The 25,828-nt window shown below is 40.8% G+C and overlaps 2 protein-coding genes across 4 annotated transcripts in view; one reads left to right on the top strand and one right to left on the bottom strand.

Annotated features, from left to right (window-relative positions):
- Positions 1-7,324, bottom strand: part of NINL (ninein like) — a 46,977-nt gene extending 39,653 nt beyond the window's left edge. For 2 of the 3 annotated variants that reach the window (XM_081941393.1, XM_081941391.1), the window contains exons 1-2: positions 7,088-7,324; positions 2,395-2,596 (exon numbers count right to left, since the gene is read on the bottom strand). In XM_081941393.1, coding sequence (XP_081797519.1) covers positions 2,395-2,574 — 180 coding nt within the window. In that variant the 5' untranslated portion in view covers positions 2,575-2,596; positions 7,088-7,324. Of the gene's footprint in view, positions 1-2,394; positions 2,597-6,570; positions 6,580-7,087 lie in introns of those variants that run through there. The other variant, XM_081941392.1, reaches the window with a different exon arrangement.
- A 173-nt stretch (positions 7,325-7,497) lies between these two features.
- EIF4A3 (eukaryotic translation initiation factor 4A3) lies at positions 7,498-24,408 on the top strand. Its single transcript, XM_081941395.1, has 13 exons — positions 7,498-7,637; positions 10,373-11,141; positions 13,498-13,570; positions 16,471-16,537; positions 16,742-16,804; positions 18,256-18,388; positions 19,820-19,900; positions 20,261-20,402; positions 21,825-21,963; positions 22,126-22,241; positions 22,567-22,674; positions 23,018-23,145; positions 24,058-24,408. Exons 2-13 carry the CDS (start codon positions 10,976-10,978, stop codon positions 24,072-24,074), a joined length of 1,233 nt encoding a protein of 410 aa, XP_081797521.1. The 5' UTR covers positions 7,498-7,637; positions 10,373-10,975; the 3' UTR covers positions 24,075-24,408.
- Positions 24,409-25,828: the final 1,420 nt, after the last annotated feature.

Here is a 25,828-nt window from a genome sequence, read left to right as displayed (position 1 = left end):
CTGTGGTGGCATCTGGGACCCTCTCTTTACCGCCGTGGTGGTTGGTGCGCACGTTTGTGGCATTGGGGCTGGAGCCAAGCACTCTGACGCTCTGTGGCCAAGTTGACAACAATGGTGGCATTTAATTGGGCCCCACGAGGAATGGAACCTAGTTACATCACTAAACTCAGGAACCGTTTCATCACACTGCCTTGCTCTCCAACTTGCAGCTGCCCCCTTGGTAAACCCTTCTTCCATGGTGGAGATTGCTTCTCTGTAGGAAGGTGGAGTAAGAACCTTTTGGGGCATTGCAGATGCACCTTGTCCCGCTTCCCATCTTGCAGGCCTGGCTTTGGTAATCCCTTCTTCCATGTTGGTGATTGCTACTCTGTAGGAAGGTGGGGTAAGAACCACTTGGGGCCTTGCAGGCGCACATTTTCCCGCCATCCACAATGCAGGCCTCTGTTTGGTAATCCCTTCTTCCATGGAGATTTCTTCTCTGTAGGAAGGTCTGGTAAGAACCCTTTTTGGCCTTGCAGGGGAGACTGGGACTGGTGGGGAGGTCAATCCCTCGGTTGGCCACTGCCCAGCTTTCTGCCATGGTGCCATCTGCTGAGGGAGGGCAGGTGCCCGCTGGCATCCCTCCCATCCATGACCTGGGGTTAAGACCCATCCCGGGGTTGCCTGCTTCACAGGTTGCAGCTCAACCAATGATGGCTAGGGGGTTTTACGTGCCAAGGACCCTCCTGCTGGCTTGGAGGAGTTATGGGCCAAGTAGGTGCCCTTTGCTGGTTTGGATGAGTTATGGGCCAAGTAGGTGCCCTCTGCTGGCTTGGAGCATTTCCCCATGCTGATGGCAAAGGAGTTGGTAAGTAGCATCTCTTCCATCCAAGTCCTGGGAGGAAAGCCCAATTTACTGCCCAATTTGCTTCATTTACTGGTTGCAGCCCCATTTGTGGTGGCTTGCAAGTGACAGATGCTGGAAAAATTCCTTCTTCCTGCCTCCTTTGAAATTCCCATTTTGAAAGGGAATCTTTCTCCCAGCTAATTGCAGGGTGACAAGCCATTTCATTTATTGCCGTCTGGAAGGAGCCCAAACCTCTGTTCTAGGTTTTTTTTTTTTTCCAAGCCTTGTTTCCAAGCTGGGGGGAAGGAGGGGGAGCAGGCACTCACAATTTGCTGAAGAAATATTTCTGCGACCTTCCTTCGTCTTGTCATGTCTCCTCCTGCATTCCTCCTGATGCAATTAAACTGGAAGCAGCATTCCATTGCCTTTGAAGTTCCGCACTCAGCTTCTTATCACCAAAAGCTTCTCATTTATTCTTTGCTGATATTTACGCTGTCCCGGTCAGCGTTGGGAATGCCGAGACCCCATCACCAGATCTTCCATCACCAGCCCTTCCCTCTTGATAGGGGGAGGGAGCTAGTGAATTATTTTAAAGTAGAGAGTTGAAATAATGTTAGGGTTCTAAATACCATGCAGAAATAAATCATTGTCCAAGGCAAAACATCCTTTAAGGTGCAATTTATTCCGCAGGCATGTTAGCACGGCTATGGAAAATTTCAACTCTGGAAGTACATTCTCTAAGTTCAACCAGTTGAAAGTTCATGATCTCTCCCCACACCCACAAATCCATCACATGTTCCAATCATATTCTTCCATGTACACCCATCTTCTTCCGGCCAGGTGTCGAGGTGCTGAGACAAAAGATGACCTTGGCTTCTACAAAAGAATGTCAACAATCCATTCTACAATCCTACTCCTTTCTATTCCCCCCTCCCAACTACTACACTATTGAAACAGCATAGAAAATTATAAGAAAGTGTGGCAGGCCAAAGATCCAAAAAAGAATATAATTACAGGCCTGACAGAGTGACTGTAAGCCAAACCTGGGAGCATGTGTAACACCACATGGGAGAAGAAAATAAGCTAGCAAGAAGCAAGACAATGCAGCGATAAACCCAATCTTATTTTCAGTAGACCTGTTCAAAATGCATATATAAATCACAGTGTTACAAGAGGAACCCTGGCAAAACTAATTTGTGCTAATCCTGGATTATACTTTTACACTATAGAGTATTCTGTAATTTTAATATACCTTACATTTTTCTTCTCTTCTGATAATTAAAGTCCTTTAGGGTTGCAGTACCAATGTTTACTATTTACACCAGTTATGTTCTATGTTCTATAACTAACTATACTACTTATGCCAGCTATGACTTAAGGGAGCACCATAGACATATTGGAAATATTAAGTTTACTTCTGCTTGCAGCAGTCTTTTGATGACACCTATGTATGGGGATAAACATCTCACTCAGTTCAAGAGGATAGCTTGCCAGACCACAAATTAGAAAAGGACAGACAGAAAAAAGGCAATTATTTACAGCTCCTTGGAAGTCTTGCAGTTACTTACTCTGGCAAAGTGATTATTCCCCAAAAGTGTTTCCAGAAGTAAGGGGAGCTCTCCTTCCAGATGTAGTTTGTGGCACAACTCAGTCAGCTCCTCCTTGTCCAAATACCCAGTGCCCGTGGTATCACAGCTGTCATATACATCCTTGAGCTGAGAGGTGTATCTGTTCTCTTCCTCACCCATCCCATAGTATTTAGCACACAATCTAGGAGGAGTGGGTTATTAAGGAGTGGGTTACTTGTTGATCTTAAGCAGTATGATTGAAATGTATGTACAATGTAACAATCTACAAATAGCTTCAGTCAACATGTACATTGTGCAATATTATGAAAGTCCAGTTAAAGATTTTAAAAGTTTCTCATACATTTTTCTTTTCTCTTCAGAACAACCTTCCAAACTTTATGACCTACAAATACAATGGGTCAAAATCTCCCAGTAACAGAACTTAAATATAATTCTATTTTTCAATTCCATTGCGAAATTAGACATTTCACTGAGTTTCTGTCTTCAGTTACAGGTAACAATATTCCCCTGAAGTCAGAGATCAATCTCTAAGAAACAAGCGTTGCATAGTTGTTATGACCTTAACCTGGAAAATTACTTTCTCAGAACCGAATTCAGCCTCATTAATCGACTCAAGATAAGACAGACCATTCATCACTCTCTGTTTCATATCTACTCACTACTCAACCTCTTGCAATCTCTCAACTGATGACAAATTAAAAAATAAATTAAATGGACCAAATATTTTCAGCAATTAATTACACCACAGAGTTGCGTGTTGAATCCTTTACTCTATACCCTTTATGTGCATGATTGCAGTGCATTCTCACTCACAATAATAACACTATTATTAAATTTGCAAATGATACAACAGTGGTGGGACTAATCTCCGAGGGGGATGAGTCTGCCTATCGAGATGAGGTGGGCTGGTGACAATAACTTGGTCCTTAACACCAATAAGAGCAAGGAGCTTATAGTGGACTATAAAAGAATAGATCAGACATCCAGCCCTTGCTTATCAATGGAGACCAAATGTAGCAAATGGCCAATTCTAAATTTCTGGGTGTTATCATAAAAGAGAACCTGACTTGGGGCACTCACATTGCAGCACTTTCAAAAGGGCCCAGCAGAGATTATACAATACAATAGCAGAGTTGGAAGGGACCTTGGAGGTCTTCTAGTCCAACCTCCTGCGAGAGAGAGAGAGAGAGAGAGAGGGAGGGAGGGAGGGAGGGAGGGAGGGAGGGAGGGAGGGAGAGCGAGAGAGCGAGCGCAAAATGTTTTGCAGGCGCTTTTTGCTGGGTGAATTCATGTATTCCAAAGAGCTTCAAGTCTTTGGTTGGAAATGATATGTGTGTCATAGCTCAGACAAGATTCACTTATCAAAAGAAAACTGACTCTCGCAATCTTTAGACATACCAAAGGGAAATAAGAGATTGGATGGGGAGACAAATATAGGGGAATTAATACAAAAGAATTTACCATTATTTTAACTGAAATAATGGGAGCTGGTCTCTTATATGCTGTCATGAGAAATTCCCACTTATGGTCAACTTGCTGATCTTTGGGATGTTCTGTTATTTTAGATGGGGGCAACTCAGTCCAAATTCACAGCACTGCATAAATTGTGTTGTAACAGAAGAGATCCTAAATAGATCAATTCTTTAAAAAAAAAACAGAGGAGTCTTCTACCCCAAAGCTTTTTAGGATTGAAGTATCAGTTTCTTTTAATTTGTAACATAACTATTACTTTCCAGAAATATAACCAAGAAAAACATGAGTGAAAAAATAGAAAACTCATCAGTCCATAGCCCCCAAAATTCTCAAATTCAAGCAGATTTTCATCTGATAGAGAAAAAAGGTTGATTTAAAAGCATTCTTGGCCATACAGCAACTGTGCTAATGCTAGAAGGCATATTAAGAATGCCTGAATAAGCATTTCTACCACAGAGATGCATATCACACACTTCTTTCAATGTTTTAGCGCCAAACCACAGACTATCATTTATCTCTTATTCCATTTGGGCCCTAGTTTCCAGCTGCTGGCTATTTCTTTTTTTCTCCTAAAAATCTAAAAAAAGCAAAGTAAGGGTCATGCAGAACTAAGGCACATTCTATAAACAGGCATGTCCAAACCATGGCCCACATGTAACATTATTCCATGATTTTAAGCAAAAACAGATAGCTAAATAACTATACATACATACATATACAATATATAAACAAATGATATTATATATTTTATATTTGGTCCAAGACGACTCCTCTTGACTCAATTCATCCCAAGCAGGCCAAAAAATTAGACACCATATTCTAAAAGGTATGTAAGTGTTTCCATAGTTCAGATTCTTAGGTGTAAATTTAGATACGATTAAAATAGTCTCCTTCAAGTTGAGCTTTATTTCTGATTATCTATATACAAATGAGTCTCTGAGTAGAAACGCACAAGGTAGCTCAAATGTACAGATTTTTACAAATTGCCCTTAATCTGGTGTCCTCTGGGTGATGGGACAAGAGATAGTTCTTGACCAACAACTCTTCACTTTAGTGACCATTCAAAATTACGATAGACTTCCCTCATGACCCCGATCTGGAGTTCTGATGGCCCCCGCCCCCATAGTCATATGATCACATTTTGGATGCTTAGCAACCAGTCCATATTTACAGCTGTTTGCAGTGTCCAGCAGTCACATGACCAGAATTTATTATTATTTTTAAATGGGAAATTAACATTTACTTCAGGTTTTTGGCAAAAAAAAAAAGCCTATTGCGAACAATGTTCACTTAAGAACTGACACATTAATTTAACAACACTGCAGTGAAGGTCATAAAATCAGGTGCAGTCACATGATGATCCACTTACAACCAACACAATTTGCAACTGTAATTCCGGACTCAATTATGGTCATGTGCCAAGGAGTACTTGTATCTACTGTTTCTTTAAAAATTAATTATTATTATTATTTATTATTTATTAGCGTTTATATACCGCCCCCTCTCCCGAAAGGGACTCGGGGCGGTGTACAGTCCGTATCAAAATACAACAAATTAAAACATAGTAATAACTACATAAATACGTATATGTAAAAAGTGATCTGAAGCATCCAGACTTGGCTTCTGTTGTGATAAAGCTGAGGAAAGTGGACCATTAATCTGATCAATCGAAAACATAATAAACTCTTAACAGAACATTAAATGTCAATGTTCACTACACATGAAAATAATGTTGAAGTATGTAATATTCCAAAATTGCAATATTGAAGAAGAGACCGACAGAAAATAATCAACAGATAAAATTATACAAAAAAAGAAAAACCTAACCATATATTAAATGGCAATATGGAACTAAAGGAGAAACCGGATAAGGCAAATTTTATGAATTCACAAAACTGCTTGGGACTGGCCAAGGAACAGGCATGTGCACATCCATTCACACATCATGCCTAACAGTGATGTCTCCACAAAAAGTAACAGTTAATCGGCTTCTCCAGTTAAACAAGAGAGACAAATGGATTTAGGCTTTGCTTTTCAACAGAATTCTGTCTTGTCCTTCCAAGTCAGAATTAAAATAGTTTTATTAGCTTCTGGGCTGAAACAAGATTTTTGCTTTCTTTTCCCAGAATATTGCAACATCAGAATGTAACATCAGAAAAATAATACATTTCCTGCCAATTTTTTTCTATTATTGGATATCCTAACTTCTCCCATCACAGTAGTTGTCTGAAAACTCTTTGTAACCTAGGGTAGTAAAGTACCTTTCAGTTAAAACTCATCGCAAAGCTCATAGCAGAAAAACGAAGTACATGTGTATTCATAACATGTTGAAAACAGTTATAGGAAACTAAGCACTTATCAGTGCAAATAGCTAACAATAGTTCTTTGCAAAACTAATGTTTACTCTCTGGGAGTTAAGTTACCAAGAGCATTAACACTAATTGTGTTTGTGCAACTTTAAATTGGTTTAAATCTCAAGTTCAGCACAAATGTTTTGTGGGTAATAGCTTCTCTCTCCTGTAATCATTACTATGGGGACAGAGGTGATTATTTTACTTGTATCTGATGTTGGAAGTACCAATTACCCTTGATTTCCTTTTATTTGATTTCTCCAAAACAAAAGAAAGTCTAAGACGAGCATTTCATACCCTGAAAGATAGCTGCCTATTCATATTCTCTTACCTGAAGTCTTTTGGGTAAACCAAAAATTTCTGGAGTCTTCATAAAGCAAATGCCTCTGCTGAATGTTTGTTTTTATGCAGCATAAGCGGCTGCACGTTAGCCATCTGATAAAGGGATAAGCATAAAGGGAAGCAGCCCCCGTTATATTAAAGGGGGGTAATTCAAACAGACAGGGTTAGAATTCATGTCAAAACATGCTAAAGAAAAAGAAGACAACCTCCATATCCCGTCTGGAAAGTCTGGTTTTAAAGCAATGGATAAACCACCGTTTTTATCGAGTATTGCAAAATAAAAAGTTTGAAGACATAAGTAAAGCAAAAGCGGTGCTTTCCTATCTCGATGAAAGCGGGCGGCACAGACCTACACACCCAAACCAATTGCCCCGCAAGGAGGGAATTAAAACCTTTCCTCTGAGGCCAATGTTTTTTCCACACTTCACTTCACTTCACTTTCCCGTCTCGAGTTAAGGAGGAATATTGGGATCCACCAAAGTCTGGCACCGCGCAACAGCACCTACTTTTCTCCGGGATCCTTTACTAGCCAAGCAGCATCCCCAGCGCGCAGGCACCTCTGAAGAAAAGCTCCCGGCCCCTTTGTCTCCCGGGAGTCTGAATACCAGCGTGCGCTCAGTTTCTCTCCTCAGGCGCCCCGCCCCTAGCGGCAGTAAGGAAGCGGCCGCACGGGCTCGCAAGAGCTTCGGCCTCGCTGCCAGCTTCCTAGCCTACTTGCAACGCATAGCCCAGAGGTCTTCAAACTTGGCCACTTTAAGACTTGTGGACTGCAACTCCCAGAATTCTCCAGCCAGATATGCTATATAGCTATGCTGGCTATGCTGCCTGGAGAATTCTGGAAGTTGAAGTCCACAAGTCTTAAAGTTGCCAAGTTTGGGGACCCCTAGCCTAGCCAGACGCAGCTTTCTCGCCCCCCTCTCAAGCGGGTACCTCTTGGCAACTGCTGCACGTTACCGGGAGGGGGAGAACTGGGCTCCAAACGAGTCTTAAAGTCTCTGCTGCTTCGGATGGCGAGAACTGGGATGGCTTCGGCTGCAGAAACGAGGATGATGCCAGGTAACATACTCGCAGTTAGTATTTTCGTGTGGAGGGAGGAAAATCCGAAATACCGTTTAGTAGAAGGAAAATATTCCGTATTCCATATGACTTGTTCCATATTGGATTTGTGCGACTGTTGCCTTCACAGATTCTTTCCTTCTGGCAAGTCAGTTTTTACTTAGCTAGTATTCTTCAGCCGTCATGGACTCAAACTACCATGGTTGTTGGGGATAATAGGATCAGTTGTAAATAGCCCAACTCATTTGAAGCCCACCAAGATGGGAAAGGAGGCTCTAACTTGTTAATGTAAAATGAAAATACTTGTAACTTAAAGCCAACTGGAATGATAGGTCTTTACCTTCTTTGTAACCTCCTATGCACATGAAAAGTGTTACATGACCCTTCTCAGCTTCCTCTTCGCAAGGCCAATACATGGAGTTCCTAAATTCCATTGCAGATTCTATGTTCATCCTCACTGCCCTTTTCTGAACTTGTTCCAATTTTTTTGAAAGCTTCTTAAGATATAGTGCCAGAACTGAATGCACTACATGAGAGGACTCTGATCAATGCAGAATATAGTGGAACTTTATTCCCCTTCATTTACCCTCTATCTGCTTCTGTTGATACAGGTTAAAATTGGATTGCTTTGTTTTATAGTCACATGACATAGCTAATTTAAATTCATATTTGTATTTATATGTCAACTACTGTTCCAAGATGTTTGTCACAAGTATTTCCAGCTTCAGCAGGGGATTGCACTAACTAGAAGATCGCCAAGGTCCCTTCCAACTCTGTTATTCTGTTAGTATCAATCCAAGGCCAGAGATCCAAAGTGCATTTGATTTCTCAAACCTTAGGATATACCTTTGTTTTCAGCTTATTTATCTACAAAAATTATACTTTTTCCTTTCTTCTGCAGCATTAACTATTCATAGGCTTTGATATCATCTGCAAATGATAACTTTTTCTTCCTTAGACATATAATTAATAAAAATCTGGTAATACAGGGCCAAAAACTATCCATATGGTATTTCATCTAATATTTCTTCCAATTTAATTTTTTTCCTGCCCTTATTATTTTTACAAATAACTCAAGATGGCAAACATATCTAACACAACTTCTTTCTCCTATTTTCCCCACAACAATAATCCTATGAGATGGGTTGAGCTGAGAATGACTGGTCCAAGGTATTCTAGCAGATTTTCATGGCCTTAACCACTAAACCAAACTGGCTCTTGATGAGAATTTGTTGAGAACATGGCACAGGCTGAGGTGAAATGATGGAAGTTGAAGTCCAACACATCTCAAACATACCATGTTGGGCTAGGGCAGAACAGACACATCTGATAGTATATAAAGGACAGCATAATCAAACAATGAGCTCTGCTCCTTTCATATTTCATAACACTTGTCTAAAAGGGTGAAACTTGCATTTCATAGACCCAATGCTACTTTTGTCATCCCCCTGTTGGAAGTTATCACCCAGCCCTCTCCCAGAAAAAATGAAATATCCTAGGAAATATTGAAAAGGCAGAATATTATATTTTCCTGGATGTAAAAAAGGGAGAAACACATTTTAAACACAAAGTAAATTCCTGCAGCTTCCTGCCCATCCCCACTTTGTCAATGGGCCATTAAGAAGGCCAAGCTAGTCCACTTTACATAATAAAGAGTTCTTCTCCCCTTCAGCTCCAGAGTGATGGGATTAAGGCAGGATAATGTTGCCTTTTACTCAACTGACCACATGGCATCTGAGAACTCAACCAAACCTGGATTCAAAACTCAGCCTAGAAGGTTGCCCTTGCACAGGCCCATGGGAGTCTGGCAACCAATCAGAATACATTTCTTATACAGGAACAGGAAACAGATAGGTGGGGCAGAACAGGTTATAAAAAGCCCTGCAAGCCCTTCTTCACTCTCTTCTCTTCTTCTCCACCAACATTGAAGCATGTGATCACCTTTTCTGTTCAGGACTCAAGCCATGTGGTCCTGTCCACCATTAAAACCATCTTTCCAAGCAGCCTCCATGTCTCCAGTGTCTTTTTCCCCACTTGGAGCCAAACCCAGAAGGACATTTCTTCCAACACCCCCACCCGCCCCCCAAACATTTACATGGACAGCATGTAGATGAGAAATTGTGATCTGAGAGTAACTGGATTAGCACATACATTATGCTAAGAAGTTGTTGTCTAGTTTGTGGTTCAGTTGCTATCAATGATCAGTTTCTGATTCTGTGCATGATACAAATTAAGAAACCAGGATGCTGAGTTTTAGTTCTGCTATAGGCGTGAAAGATGGTTGGGTGATTTTGGGCCAGTCACTCTTTCTCTCTCAACCCAACTCACTTCTTAAAGTTATAATTGTGGGGGAAATAGGAGAAAAAAGATAGTTTGCTACCTTGAGCAATTCATAAAAATAATAAAGGCAGGATTTTAAAGCCATAAATTTATGTGATCCGCGTTCCTAGTTATCATTTATCAGCACATCTTGTATGTAAATTGCATAATTAGAAATGAATTTGTACAGAAGCATTATTTTGGGATATATGTATATATATTTATCAGCACAAATACAACAAATATTATATATATATATATATATATATATATATATATATATATATATATATATATATATATATATATATATATATATATATATATATATTTCAGTATGTTAATTTTTATATTCTTTTTAATTCATAGTTTTAAAAATATTGTTTTAATTAATTTTAAATCTTTGATATCCATAGGTTATCCAGAGAGAGAGAGAGAGAGATCTGACACTTCTTACAAGTAGAAGAAAAACTGTTTGTGTGTATTTCTACAGCCACTTTTCTCAGTACCTGACATAAAGTAAGGCTTTCATTTAAACAGAAAAACTGTGCAGGAAAGAAGACTCTTGTGGCACGTTCAAATATATCAAATTCATTATGGCACAAACTTTAAAATTAGTAATTGGAGCCGCTGCTCTTTAACCATACGCTCCCTAAACCCACGTTGCACTTTCAATTGCTTTCAATACTGTAGAGTGGACGGCTTTCACTTCCGCTCTGGGATGAAATAAAGCAGAATGTACAGAATTAAACATCCTGGTCGAAGAAAGCGTCTTCGTTATTCTAACCTATTCGCATTCTTGTCTCTAAGGAAACGAGCGTACGTCCCCTTCGCTCAGTGTCCGTCTGTGCGTCACGGGGGCCGCGTCGGAAGCGAGGTAGAAGCGCATGCGCCGCTTCATAGTTGTGTCGCAGGAATTACGTAGGGCGGGCCTTTCGGCACGTTGAGCGTTCTTGGTCGAGGCGGCTGTCCGGGCGGTCTTGCGTGCTGGGAGAAGGCCTAGAAGTCGGCTCGAAGCGATGTCGGGGGCTACGGGAGGTGTGACGGGCTCCGCTCGGAAGCGGCTGCTGAAGGAAGAAGACATGACAAAGGTGGAATTCGAGACCAGCGAAGAGGTGGACGTCACCCCCACTTTCGACACGATGGGCCTGCGGGAGGACCTGCTGCGCGGCATCTACGCCTACGGTGAGGGGGGAGGCGCTAGAGGGATGGGGTTGAGAGGAGGAGAAACGGGATGAGTCGCGTGGCCCCACAGCCTCAGAAAGCGGTTAATGGGGGGTCAAGAGCGACAAAGGGCGGGAGCTGCTGTTCAGCTGCTTTTCCGCTTCCCCCGCCGCATCTGGAGCCCTTCCTCGTCCCTCATTCCAGGATCGCTGGGCCTTAAATATGTTGTTGTTAGTTGCGAAGTCGTGTCGGACCCATCGCGACCCCATGGACAATGTTCCTCCAGGCCTTCCTGTCCTCTACCATCCCCCGGAGTCCATTTAAGCTCACGCCGACTGCTTCAGTGACTCCATTCAGCCACCTCATCCCCTGTTGGTCCCCTTATTCTTTTGCCCCCAGTCTTTCCCACGGGCCTTAAATAGAGTCTCTGTGAAAAAGAGCAAGGAAGGATCAGACGCTTCCCTTTGGTATTTGTTGATAATTTGATGGAAGCCTCCGTTAATGGCATTTCTAAATAATCTCCCAGCAATCTGCAGTTGTTTGGAACTGCCGTTTTCCGGTTCAGATTCTGTCCTTCGGTTTTAAAGAACTGCATTTGTTGGAGTGAGTGAGATGATAATGAGATTGGTAGTTAACTTTTGCGAACACATTCAAATTCTTGGTAAATTCCTAAGTGGGTTGAAGTTTTGCTATATTACTGCTATATTACATCAATCTACATCAGTCAATTTCTATTGTTGGAAGATCAAAGGTTTCCTGGTTCGTTCCCAGCCGGGAGTCACAGCCGACGCTTAGAAGAAAGTTTCGTGAAGACAGCCACCTGAAAGTTATGAGCTTTATTGAAGGAAAAAAGGAACGGGAAGGATGAGACGCAGCTCTGTCGTTCCCGGGTCTGCAGCACCATATACAATTTGGTTTCTCCTTATATACAGTTTTTCTTGCCCCTGGCTACGGTGTAAATTTTAATCAGAATAAAAGTTCCTTTATTCTGGATGATCGTTCTGATATTACAATACAATACAATAGCAGAGTTGGAAGGGACCTTGGAGGTCTTCTAGTCCAACCCCCTGCCTAGGCAGGAAACCCTATACCGTTTCAGACAAATAGCTATCCAACATCTTCTTAAAGACTTCCAGTGTTGGGGCATTCACAATTTCTGGAGGCAAGCTGTTCCACTGATTAATTGTTCTCACTGTCAGGAAATTTCTCCTCAGTTCTAAGTTGCTTCTCTCCTTGATTAGTTTCCACCCATTGCTTCTTGTTCTACCCTCAGGTGCTTTGGAGAATAGTTTGACTCCCTCTTCTTTGTGGCAACCTCTGAGATATTGGAATAATGCTATCATGTCTCCCCTAGTCCTTCTTTCTCTTAAGCTAAACATATTGATTCTCTTGTCTTTGGGTTTCGTTTGTCTGGTATCTTGCCCTTATGTTAATCTTATCATAAAACCTGAAGAGGATGTTTTCCTGTTATTCGGGGCGCTTATACAAAGAGATCTGTTTTATGCAGATGGTCATGGTGTTCGTGTTATCTTGTAATCATTGCTAGATTTCGGGGTTTTCCCAACTCCATTATCCTTTTCTTAATCCTATTATCTTATCTCCTTTGTGACCAAGTGTAACCTCTGTAACCTCAAAAAAAACCTGTTTACGTGTGCGTGTTTTTCTCTAGCTTTGGTCCCTGATTATGTATTCATTAATTCGTTCCTGTTCATGCTCTCTGGGTTATTTTCGTTACCTTACTACACTATGTTATTTCTCAAATAAGTCTGTAACACATAGGGTAATTGTTACTTTTTCAAGCACTGATGTATGACACCCCCCCCCCCAAAGTTAGCTTCCTCCAGGCCTTGGGAATACAGAGTTTGAACCTAAAGTAGCTGTTTAGGAATGGCTCTTTCTAGGCAGTATACTTTGATTTAAAAAAAAAATTCTCACACAACATGGGTAACAAATGTCAGCTACAAAAAGACAGGAAAACCAGCAGGGATGGTTCCTGCTGCTGTAATTGGAGTAGATCAGATCCTTTGGTCATTCCTGTAGGATCACTAGATAAGTGGTTTATTCAAGAGTAGTAACAAATTTATTCAGACAGATTACATGAATGCAGCCTTGGAACTGTGTTACTCTTGATTCTGGCCTTATTTACCTAATGATATCTTAAAGTAAAGTAGCCCAGCCATTAGATTCAGCCCAAAACATTACTAAAAATTATGTGAAACAAGTGATAGAGAGCCTGTTTGCTTATTTTAAACAATGTATGTTCATTCTAGTTTTCATTGCATTTCTTCGTGGTTTGTTTACTATATTTTAGTCAGTTTTGATAGTATAGTTTGTGGAGGGAAAATCTAAATTGTAATTTAAAAACATATTTTTCTAGGTTTTGAGAAACCTTCAGCTATCCAGCAGAGAGCGATTAAACAGATTATTAAAGGAAGAGACGTGATTGCTCAGTAAGTGGAATTATATTCTAAAAAGAACGTTTGAAGAGTATGCTTTGTGATATTATTTTGATAGTTAAAAATAAATTGTTCTTGATGTTCTTGTTCATAGTAATTCCAGTGGTAAATCCTTTGGAAGCAGAGATCTAACATAAGTTTAAGGTATAATTCTAAGCACATTTAATCAAAAATAGTCCTAAATTTCATGGGACTTTATTTTTCAGAAGTATAGAACTGCAATTTCACAGTCGGTCAGATTTGTTTGCATTTTTTCTTTTAATGGTAATATACAATATCCATTGGTACATTTTATTATACTTAACATTCTAAGTAGTAGTCAGTGATCCCTTAGAACAGCGGTTCTCAACCAGTGGAACGCGACCCCTTTGGGGGTTGAAGGACCTTTTCACAGGGGTCACTAAGACCATCGGAACTCTAAACTTTAAACTCTACCTTGCGTTCCTCGAAACCCCCTGCGGATGGGCTCCGGAGTCATTGCCAGCCGCGCAGAGCGTCGCTGTGGCTCCATGCCGTAGAAACCATAGGTGCACGCACACACCGTACAATTACAGCCTCGGAGACTTCGTAATGGCGAAAAAGTGTTCTCACTCTGACAGAGTGCTGCCTTGTCTTTCATAGCTACCTTGTTTCCAATTTGGGGGAGGAGGAGAAATCCTCTGCATGGATCCCCTCAATTGGAAACGAGGCAGCTGTGAAAGGTGTGTGGGGTCCGGAGACCATCTGTGCTGCCGAGGACGGGCACTGGATGGGATGCTGGTGGTGGGAGCCGGGCTGCGCACGGAGGAGCTGGTGCCCGGGGTGCCCTGAAGCAGCGCCAGGCAGTATGACCCTCAAGAACAGCCCCAGAGGCAAGGGCGGCAGCGCCGCACCCTCCTCCCCCCTGCCCATCGCCCAGCAATGCGCTGCCACCACCTCTTAGTCAGGTGGGGCGGGGGCACCCTCGTTTCCAATTGGGGAGAAATACTCTGCATGGATCCCCCCAATTGAAAACGAGACGGCTGTGAAAGATGTGTGGGGTCAGGAGTCCATCCGCGGGGGGACGGGTCCCCCTCGCGTTCCTCGTCTTCCCGGATGGGCTCCGGAGTCATCGCCAGCTGCACAGAGCCTCGCCGTGACTACATGCCGTTGAAAACCTAGGCGTGTGGTGTGCGCACACCCCGTAAAGCCTCGGAGACTTTTCCCCAGGGAAAAACGCTGCTGCCGGGTACTTTTAACTGTGATTAAAGGTGACCACAGTATGTGTGTCTGTGTGTGTGAGTGAGAGACAGACAGACAGACACACACACACACAGAGTGACAGAGATGGGAGAGGGAGGGGAGAGACAGACACACAGACAGAGAGGGAGAGGAACAGAGAGAGACAAACAGACAGACCGACAGACAGACAGACACACACACACACACACAGAGTGACAGAGATGGGGGAGGGAGGAGAGAGACAGAGAGATACAGAGAGAGATGGGGGGAGGGGGGAGAGACAAAGAGCCACACAGAGACAGAGACAGCAGAGACAGAGAGAGAAAGAAAGAAAGAGAGAAAGAAAGAGAAATATATATTCTCTTAATATATAGATATATTAAGAAATATTTCACAATATATAATTGCATATTGTTTTTGTGATTAATCACTATGCTTTAATTATGTTCAATTTATAACAATAAAAATACATCCTGCATATCAGATATTTACATTACGATTCATAACAGTAGCAAAATTACAGTTATAAAGTAGCAACAAAAATAATTTTATGGTTGGGGGTCACCACAACATGAGGAATTGTATTAAAGGGTCGCGGCATTAGGAAGGTTGAGAACCACTGCCTTAGAGAGATAAAGTCATCTTCATTTTGTATTAATTATATTTTTCTCCAGTTTAAAAGTAGACAACAATTTCTCAGTTTTGTTAAGGGAGCTAAAATGAGAATGCTAGTTGTGTTGAGCATTAAGTTTCCTTCATTCGTTATGAATAATATTCATTCAATGTATTTGCCGCTTGTCAGAGTAGAACTTCTGTATTAAAGGTTTTTACATGTTTGTTTTTCTTCAGAAATATATTTCAGTATAGTGTTAATATGTTTATTTTTTCCATCTAATATTGTCTACAAGGTATGCTCCTTAAGTGATTTTATAGGAAGAACATACTGTTTTGTGGTACTATTTTAATTTTAGGTTTTATGCAACTCTAGATACTGGAGTTAAATTATATAGAAATATTCAGTAAATTTGGCTGTGTCATATAGCTATTAATTTAAAGAGATGCATCCAACATAAACCACTTATAAGCTTAGAAAGTGTGCTTGTGTAACTATCATGAGAGGTTAGACCTGACAGATAATTAACATAATTCACATTCTATGTAAAGTGTTTTGATTTATTAAACTTATATTAGAATAAACTTATTTTTATCTTGCTGAATATCAAGTTGATTAGATTCAGTCCTAGGCTTGTATTTCAAGAGCTACAGTGATTTCATTGTGATCAGGACTCTATAAATGTTTTTAATGGAATCTAAATGATCTGGACAATTTTCACCTGTGTGTGCACGTGGGTATCAGTTGTCATAGACAAAAGAATTTTAGTTTTCATTGGTATCCGTTTATGACATGAGAAAACGTTTGTTACTCATTTATATAGAAAATAAGTCATAGCAAACTTACTTCTTGTTAATAAATGGGTAAACCTAGATCAATTAGATTTTACTTGCAAATATCTACAAATACCAGGGCATCCTATCATTAACTGTTAATCAGCATTAGAAAATATGGCTTCACTACAAATATAAGGTGTTATGAATCTCTCTAAATAGATCCATGCAAAGCTAATCTTATTTCATGTAGTAAACCATTTTTTGTCTATTTAATCAAATTTAGTTATTCAGTTGTTTCTTTCTAGATCACAGTCTGGAACAGGCAAAACAGCAACATTTTCCATTTCTGTACTACAATGTCTGGATATCCAGGTAACTTTTGGAATATGTTTGTTTTATGAAGATGCATATATTATTTTGAGTGGAAAACATTAAATTATCTTATGGAGCAATGACCTATATTCGAGGATCATACTTACATTTCCTTTGAATAGGAGCAGTTGAGTTTTAAAATGCATATTTGGAAATGATTGCAGTATTGAATATCATATAACTATATTTCATTCTTTCAATTAGGTTCGTGAAACCCAGGCATTAATTTTGGCACCTACCAGAGAGTTGGCAGTACAAATTCAGAAGGTAAATGAATATTAGATTATAATATTTGCAAAAGAATATTACATCAGTTAAGCCCCAGGCCAATTCTTTCTTTGTTCCAAGTTGCAACTAAATAGTGCCTAATGACTATTTAGAATCAGGGTGTACTATTAGATGGAAGTATTTGAAATGTCTTTGAATATTAGTAGCTCAGGTTGGTAATTATCGTATTTTTCGGACTATAAGGCGCACCCCCCCCCCCCAAAGTGGGTGGAAATGTCTGTTTGTCTTATAGAGTGAATATTGTGGCGGAGGGGAGGGGGATTGGTGCGGTGCCAATCAGCTGTTCTAGATGGCAGGGATTGCTGTCGCCATCTGTTAGCCAGCGAACGGGCCGCAGTGGCAGCGGCGGCAAACAGGCTGCAGCAAACAGGCAGATTTGTTTTGTTTTGTTTTCCTCCTCTAAAGCTAATATGCGTCTTATAGTCCAAAAATATGGTATGTTCTTGGTTTGAGCTTGGTGATTTGATAGCAAACATTTTGTTCCCATTCAAGGAGACATCTTCAGTGTGCTTTTGATTGAAGTCTTAAAGTTTGTGGTTGGCTGAGGTGGTTAGATTGTGGAGTCTGTGTTGACCCAGTCACTCTAACAAGTGATATAGTATGCAAATGCCTTTAAAATTAATATTTAGCACAGTGATAGTGTGCTGTAGCAATATAAATTCTGAATGCCTATAGGCTCAGTATACTGTTCCTTGAGGTCGTTCCCACATACAGTGGCCAGGTTGGCATTGTGGTAAGCAGCACTATGTGCTGCATCTAACAAAGCCAGATAAACACTTAACATTCCATCAACAAGATTCTTTGCCCAGATTCCTGTAGCCTTGAACTGCCTCTACTAAGGTATTGAGTAACTCTCAGGATACCTGGATAGCTTGATCTCAGCAGGGCTTAGCAGAATTTATCTTCAGTTCCTTGGTGAAAGAAACACAAGATATAAATACAATAATGGCAATTCATTATGGCAGTTTATCATATTAAAAAGGAACCCAGCCACAATTGTAATAATAGATATGAATCAAACACTAGGTTAGAAGGGGAGAATTATTATTTATTTAGAATATGATGAGAACATGACAGAAGATAGGTAAACCTATACACACACTCCCCATAATTATGTGCAAAACTTCTATAGGGGAACAGCAGTGGTCCTCCTAACTGGATGTCCAATTCAGTTATCCAGGCGATCACCTCTGGGGTTGGTCTTGTGTAGGTCGTCTAGGGAACCAGAGAACACACATTGTGACTACCTTGCACAATATGTTTAATATCGGCACTGGGGAGAATGGATTCACATATAAGGATTTGCCTATTCATTCTGTTTGTAAGCTGTTCTGGGTGTCATTCTTATGAAGACTATTGCCTCAATTACATTTCAGGAGGTGTTAGAACTCTTAACTCCTATTAAGTAATGTATGGACTCATTTTTACAGGGGCTGCTTGCTCTTGGTGATTACATGAATGTCCAATGTCATGCGTGTATTGGTGGGACCAATGTTGGTGAAGATATCAGGAAGCTGGATTATGGACAACATGTTGTTGCTGGCACACCTGGTCGTGTATTTGGTGAATATATAATTATGTATAATACCATGTCCATAGTTAATACTTTACCTAAATTCTGTTTGGATTCATGATAGTTTTCAGTTGCCTTATACTCTGGATTTGAATCAAAATTGTTTTATTTCTTTATTCCCTTGACCTTTATATTTGGGAACAATTTGGAAAGATAACTGCCATATCTGGCTTTAGTTCCCAGTTCACATAGGATGCAGGCACCGTCTTTTTCTTTGTTGCTGCTTGCTTTTGAATTTTCCTCCCAACTAGCCTTCGTGCTGCTGATTCTTCCAACTTTACTTCAGAAACACATAGTCATTTGCATGATAATATGCCAGAAGCTTTTCAGGAAATATTCCAAAATGATACCATTTTGGATTGATGGTTCAAAGCAATGTTCCCTCTAATTTTTTTTCAGTGTGTGCGGAAAAGTATAGTGTTTGAGCAGCACATATTCATGCCTGAGCACCTGATTTTTTTTTTAGCCACAATTGCCATCAGAGCAGATGTTGGGGAGGAGGGCAAGGAGGAAAAGGGTCCCCTCCCTCTCCCTCAGACCCCAAGGAAGGAAGGAAGGAAGGAAGGAAAGGGAGGGGGAGGGAAAGGATAGGAAATGGGAAAGAAGGAAAGGAAAAAGGATAGGAAATGGGAAAGAAGAAACGAAAAGAGAAAGGAAATGGAAAAGAAGTAAGGAAAAGGAAAGGAAATGGAAAAGATAGAAAGGAAAAAGGAAAGGAAAGGAGAAAGAAAGGAAATGGAAAAGAAGGAAAGGAAATGGAAAAGAAGGAAAGGAAAAAAGGAAAGGAAAAGAGAAAGGAAAAGGAAAGGAAGATAGAAGAAGGACAGAAAGGGAAAGGAAAGAGTGGAAAGGATTGGTACTGCTCAAAAATCAAGTCTCAAAATCCCGTGGACCTCTTTGGCTCAGACAGTCCAATTCCATGCTGGTTCCCTCTCTCCCAAAAGTGAAGGGATCGCAGAAAGACTGCCCAGTCCAGAATGGAGCTTCATACGATGCAATGCCTGAGAAACCCCGGATGTGCAGAGAAAAGCAGGCTACAACCAGCGAATCATGTTTTCCCAGGAACCAATGAAGCCTCATAGGACCAATGGGAATTCTCCCTTCTGCAGCGTCATCTGTCTCCGGGCAGAGTCTTTCTTGATTTCACCAATCACAGATGGAAGAGAGAGTTTGGTGCAGAGAGAGAGAGAGAGAGAGAAGGGAGGGAGGGGGGATATTTTCAGTCATATTTTAAGACATTAAAAAACACTGCGCTGCAGTTTGAAACTTCTGCACAGCATTTTCTTGTTATGTGCACGGCCGCACAGGCGTGCAGCTTAGAGGGAACATTGGTTCAGAGGACTAATGAATATTCATCTGTGGGACAAGGAATTGTTTTTAATACCTTCGGTGACTGTTGATAGAAATTTGAAATCTTCCAGATATGATTCGTCGCAGAAGTTTAAGAACTCGTGCTATCAAAATGTTGGTTTTGGATGAAGCTGATGAGATGCTCAATAAAGGTAAAGAATATTTAAATCCCAAATGTTCCAAGCCCTCTTACAAAAAATAAAACATGAAAATAAAACCTTAAAAGATACACAGTTTTGTTGCTTAGTCTTTGTAGTAGACAAAGTTAAACATGCAGTCCAGTTTCGGTAGCTTTTTATCACAAGTAAATAATATCCTATCAATTGCCAAATGCTAACATAATTGAACGTCAGGTGCCTCTAGTGAGTACCAGCCTATGTTATGCTACAAGCATAGTTCTTGGGCATGGACTACTTAGAGCAATTTTTGTAATGCATATTTTCATAAAAGCAAAATATAAAAAGGCTTCCAGATTTTATTTTATCATTTCTTATGTTATTTGGCTTATACAGGTTTTAAAGAACAGATTTATGATGTGTATAGATATCTTCCTCCGGCCACACAAGTAGTTCTCATCAGTGCCACTTTGCCACATGAGATCTTGGAGATGACCAACAAATTTATGACTGATCCTATTCGTATTCTGGTGAAACGGTTAGTAATTTTTAACATTATGTTCCAGCTTTGATTGGGGATTCCTTCTATGTCAAGTTTCAAATTTGATAATACTTCAAATCTGAACTAGAACAAAGAACAAATGTCTGAACACATTTCTCTGTTTCTTTTATGATCTGTGACTTAATACTTAAATGTTCTTCTTTAACATTGATCTTCTTTCTTTGTATTGCTAATAAGAAAGAAATAAGTCATATCTGCCAGTTGTTTAATGTAACAGTGAGCCAGGTTAGGGATCTGGGTTACCAATTTAGATCATATAGCTTAATCCTGAACAAGCCCCATTTGGGAGCTTTTTGAGGTCAAGATTTTGAAAACTTGACATTGTAATAATAAAGGCAAACTTGGAAAAAACATGTTGATTCCAAAATTATGTTCCATCTCTGCCTTTTGGGGAAGGAAATTTAAAAATCAGAGAAGTTGCCCCAGTATTACAGGTATACATCCTAAATGAAAATTCCAGATATAATATTACCAGATATTTCTGCCCCACGTTTATCACTCCCCTCCTTTCATTTCTGTGCCAGCAATATGGAGAATGTATTTAACTAATCAGAGTTTTCTATGTTGTCAACTTACACAACTGATTAAATTTAGTTAAGACCCATTGAAATTGATCAAATTTTGAACATTGCTTTCAGTACCCATGGATGTGATTATTTCCATTGTGGTGTCTGAAGGACATGCATGATATAGCAGCTTTCAGTTTGCTCGTAGGGTCGTTTTTTGCCCTCCAAAGGCTTCAGGGAGCTTCCTGAAGGTCCCTGAAGCCTCCAGAGGGCCTCCGGGAAGGGCAGGGGAGGCTGTTTTTGCCCTCCCCAGGCTCCTATAAAGTCTTGAGCCTGGGGAGGGCGAAAAAAGCATGCAAAAAATGGGGGAGAGCACCTTTCATGCGCACATGTGCACTGGGGGGGTATGCGTGTTGCATTATGGGTGCGGCATGCTCGCGTACGACCCCCCTTATGGCGCGCGAGCCAAAAAAGGTTTGCCATCGCTGCCATAGGGTATCAGAGTTCTTATTTTTTTTATTCCCAGAGCAACAGTTCAATGTTTAAAACTACATTGCCTGCCTTCTCAAATTCTTTTCTCTGATTTAAAATATTGCAAAAATATCTACTCAGTTGTGAAAGTTTTTGTATCCTAAATTTAATGTCTAATAGATCCATTAAGGTGTTCCTTACAACTATCACAATCCGGTAACCAATATATAAAAGTATAGATGAGAGAGAGAAAAAAATAGAATGGAAATAAGAGATACTAGGTTCAGCCAGTAGCCCAGTGATTTCTTATCTTGTTATTCATTCTTGTAAACGGTTCTAGATGTCATTTTGACTGAAGAGTAAAATAAAAATGCTTTACATAAACAAGATTAATTTGGATATATTTTTTCCATTTTCTCAGTGATGAATTGACTCTTGAAGGAATCAAACAGTTCTTTGTGGCAGTAGAGAGAGAAGAATGGAAGTTTGACACATTATGCGATTTGTATGATACACTCACTATTACACAAGCAGTCATCTTCTGTAATACCAAGAGGAAGGTATGTCAGCCAAGTATTAGTATAAGTTCCAAGAGAACATTGCATAATTTCTGTTCAAGTTAACAAATGGGTAGAATTAGATGCAGGGTGCATTATAAAGTTAACTTTTTCTAGGTTATTCCATGTCAATATAAAACTAATTGTGGCTAATCCCCGGGTCAGGTTGATTGGCTGACTGAGAAAATGAGAGAAGCCAACTTCACTGTTTCATCAATGCATGGTGACATGCCTCAGAAGGAAAGAGAGTCAATCATGAAAGAGTTCAGATCTGGGGCAAGGTAAGAGTACTTTTATTTCCCGATATTCTCCCAAAATACAATTCAAAACCCATCAATTAGCTTTTTCTGGATGGTTGCTTAGAGTGACATGAAATTGTTGTGTACATCTATTTTTGAATTTCTCTAGCTTGAGCATCAGAGTATTTTAGAATGACAGCTAATCTTCTGGGTCAGTTTTCATAGTATTTACTGTTTTTTGTGTTTGAGATGAGTCTGGTATCTTGGTATTTATTCAGCAAGTGCCTCCTCTGGTATTAATAGATATTGTGCAACCTGTAGTGTCACCTTTGTGAGTAGATAAATTTGTTGCTTTTTCTTTTTACAGCCGAGTTCTAATTTCTACAGATGTTTGGGCAAGGGGTCTGGATGTTCCTCAGGTGTCCCTGATCATTAACTATGATTTGCCCAACAACAGAGAATTGTATATACACAGGTAGGCATACCTGTATATTTCAAGGGGAAAAATTCTTAGTTTTTTTAAAAATAAGTTTTTCTAAAATGTATTCATAAAATGTTAAATGTTTGAATAATAAAATTATCTGAAATGAAAATGATTGGGGGGGGGGGGGATGCCACTTTTTCGCCAATCCTGTCAGTTAACATGAAAGATGCTTCTGCCTTTTAAGTATATACAGTCAGCAGTAGGCCAGGCTTTGACACAAAAGTTCTTTGCTGTAGTTGGTTCTGCCAAGGGCAGTAAAGGTCACGGAAGAATTGCACTGAATGTGAGCTGCTTTGGCTTCACGTATGATAATTGGTTCGTAATCTCCCAACAGGATTGGTAGATCAGGCCGCTATGGCCGCAAAGGTGTTGCAATCAACTTTGTAAAGAATGATGATATTCGTATCCTGCGAGACATTGAGCAATACTATTCTACCCAGATTGATGAAATGCCAATGAACGGTGAGTGTCTTAATTTCTTGTAAAAGATGGTTACCATAGGACGGGGGTGTCCAAACTTGGGAACTTTAAGACTTGTGGACTTCAACTCCCAGAATTCCCCAGCCAGCCATGCTGGCTGGGGAATTCTGGGAGTTGAAGTCCACAAGTCTTAAAGTTCCCAAGTTTGGACACCCCTGCCATAGGATATTAGAAAAATTAAGATTTTTTTTTTGCCTCCCGCATTGCCATTTTTCATTTGTTTTTCAAAAGTATTGGAAAAATTAACAAAACTATAATATGTAGAAAGCACAAAAATCATATCAAACCTTTTTCCTCAGTGTTGTCTAAAACCACAAGATTTTATAGATATTACAATGATCAGTTCTTTGGTGAAAAAAATGTTACATGCAGAACAAGATACATTTAAAGGGATTAAATGCTGCCTTTTTGGCTCTCTTATTCGCTTTTTAGGTGTTCCTTTGAACCACAGCAGCTGTGCTTTTAGTGCATCAGCAATGTTAGGCACCAAATTAGAAATAAACACAACACCCCCCCATCAACGTAAATTACAAACAACTAATTTTCCCGCCAGCTCAGGAGAATAAAGCAAGGCCAAATTTCTTCTACTCAAAGGAATTCTTCCTCTTGGCTCTGACCTAGATGCTTTTTGAAGAGGCAATTGGACTTTCTTGGGGGGGGGTTTAGAAGACATTTTGCTTTTCATCCAAGAAGCTTCTTCAACTCTTGACTGGATGGTGGGGAATAGAAGGAGTCCTTCCATTCCCCACCATCCAATCAGAGCTGAAAAAAACTTAGATGAAAAGCAAAATGCCTTCCAAGAAAAAACAAGCAAGTTCAGTTTTGTGAGGGTTTGCATAAGACTTGCCACCTTTTCATTATTTTCACACCACTGTCTGTTTTTCTTTAATCTAGTTGCTGATCTTATTTGAAGAAACTTGACAGAAGAGAGAAGGTCCTCTTAGCTGTGATACATTATTATAACCACATCCAAGAACTGCTTGGAACTCTTCTTGTTACTGATGCTGTTGGAAAACCATAATAGTGTAACTTCAAAATGGTTAGGCATCTGCTAAATCAGAATTGGCAAAAAGTAATATTGGAAGCAGTGCAAAGCGCTTTGTGGTTTTTATTTACTTTGTGTAATTGCAGAAACCTAGGAATTGTAATTGATGAAAATTGTAAAGAGGCATTTCTGTAAATAAGTTCATTGTCATCCTGTTTTCTGCTTTTTTTCCTGATTAAACAATTATGTTTTCGTATAAATTGTCCATTCACTAAATTTTGTTAAAACTAATCACTTTTTCTTCTTCTGTCTCTCTAATTAGCAAAGTGAAGATTTATTTTTTAAAATGTTAATTTTTAAGAGCCTTAAACAGTAAAAATGAAATGGGAGTTTATGTATCAGTTCTTTACCATATGAATTAGAATATAGCCTCAAAAATATTTATAGCAGCAGTTTGATTGAAAATGGGTTTAATATCGTACTTCCCCGAAATTACAACATTCCTGATAATAAGACCATCACATATTTTTCCTGTGGGCAAAAATATACTCCCTCCCCCAATAATAAGCCCCCTGGACAACCCCCCCCCCAGCCAGGCAGAGCGCCACCCACCAACCTACTGATATCCCGAAGGCACAAAGCCGCAGGAGCCGGGGGGAGCGGGGGTCAAAGGCGCTCACATTGCTTGACGCCTTTGGGATACCATTAGGTTGGTGGGTGGTGCTGTGTCCAGCTGGAGCGGGGGGGGTTGCTGTGCAGCTGCTCTCATGAGCAGCCGCCCGGCAACGCCCCTTTCCAGCCGGGCAGAGCGCCACTCAACGACCCAGTAATATGCCAAAGGTGCTAAGCCGCATGGCTCTCTGCCCGGCTGGAAAGAGGTTGTGCGAGCAATTGTTTTGCCTCCAGCTCGCGTGCCTCCCAGACTCACCATGCCCAGCTCTCCTTGTAGAGCTGGGCCACAGCGCCGCCCCTGCCGCAGCCTCTATAGCCCCGCTGCCATGCTCCAAGCATAACCGGCTTCCAGACTCCGGAAATCCACTGCCGAGTCTTCTGGCAGCGGCCGCTCTGGGATTACACTCTATGGTTGTGGGCTGGCTGTTGGAAGACTGGTGGGACACAGTCTTCCCGCAACCAGCCCATAACCATAGAGCATAGTCCCAGAGTGGCTGCTGCTGGAAGACTCGGCAGCAGATCTCTGGAGTTTGGAAGCTGGTTATGCTCTGAGCATGGTGATGGTGGCGGCGGCAGCAGGGCTGCGGCGGCACCCTGGCCCAGGCCTGCAGGGAGAGCTGGCCATGGTGAGGCTGGAAGGCACGCAAGCTGGAGGCAGAACAAGTGCTCGTGCAACCTCTTTCCAGCTGAGCAGAGCACCACACGGCTTAGCGCCTTTGGATATTACTGGGTCGGTGAGTGGTGCTCTGTCCGGCTAGAAAAGGGGGTTGCCGGGCAGCTGCTCATGAACATGGTCACCTCATGGCGGCTTTGTTGCGCTGCTGCGACGGTGTAACACAGCCGTTTGCTCCTGAGGCTGTGCCCGACTCTTCAGGCGTCCGCTCGCAAGAGAGCAGCCACCCGGAAAACCTAAACCAATAAGGACCCTCCCCCCTATAAAAAGGCCCAAGCAAAATGGGGGGGGGGGTGTCAAAAGAAAATAAGACCCTGTCTTATTTTCAGGGAAAT

This window comes from Natrix helvetica (genome assembly GCF_964273705.1).
Source record: "Natrix helvetica genome assembly, chromosome: 2".
In the NCBI taxonomy this organism is placed as follows: Eukaryota; Metazoa; Chordata; class Lepidosauria; order Squamata; family Natricidae; genus Natrix; species Natrix helvetica.
Note: the sequence above shows the minus strand (reverse complement) of the source record. Positions and strands in the feature narration are given on the sequence as shown.

Coding starts and splice junctions, on each gene's coding strand:
- EIF4A3 (XM_081941395.1), top strand. CDS start 10,976: ATGTCGGGGGCTACGGGAGGTGTGACGGGCTCCGCTCGGAAGCGGCTG. Junction 16,805..18,255: donor TGGCAGTACAAATTCAGAAG/GTAAATGAATAT, acceptor TCATTTTTACAG/GGGCTGCTTGCTCTTGGTGA. Junction 20,403..21,824: donor ATTCGTATTCTGGTGAAACG/GTTAGTAATTTT, acceptor CCATTTTCTCAG/TGATGAATTGACTCTTGAAG.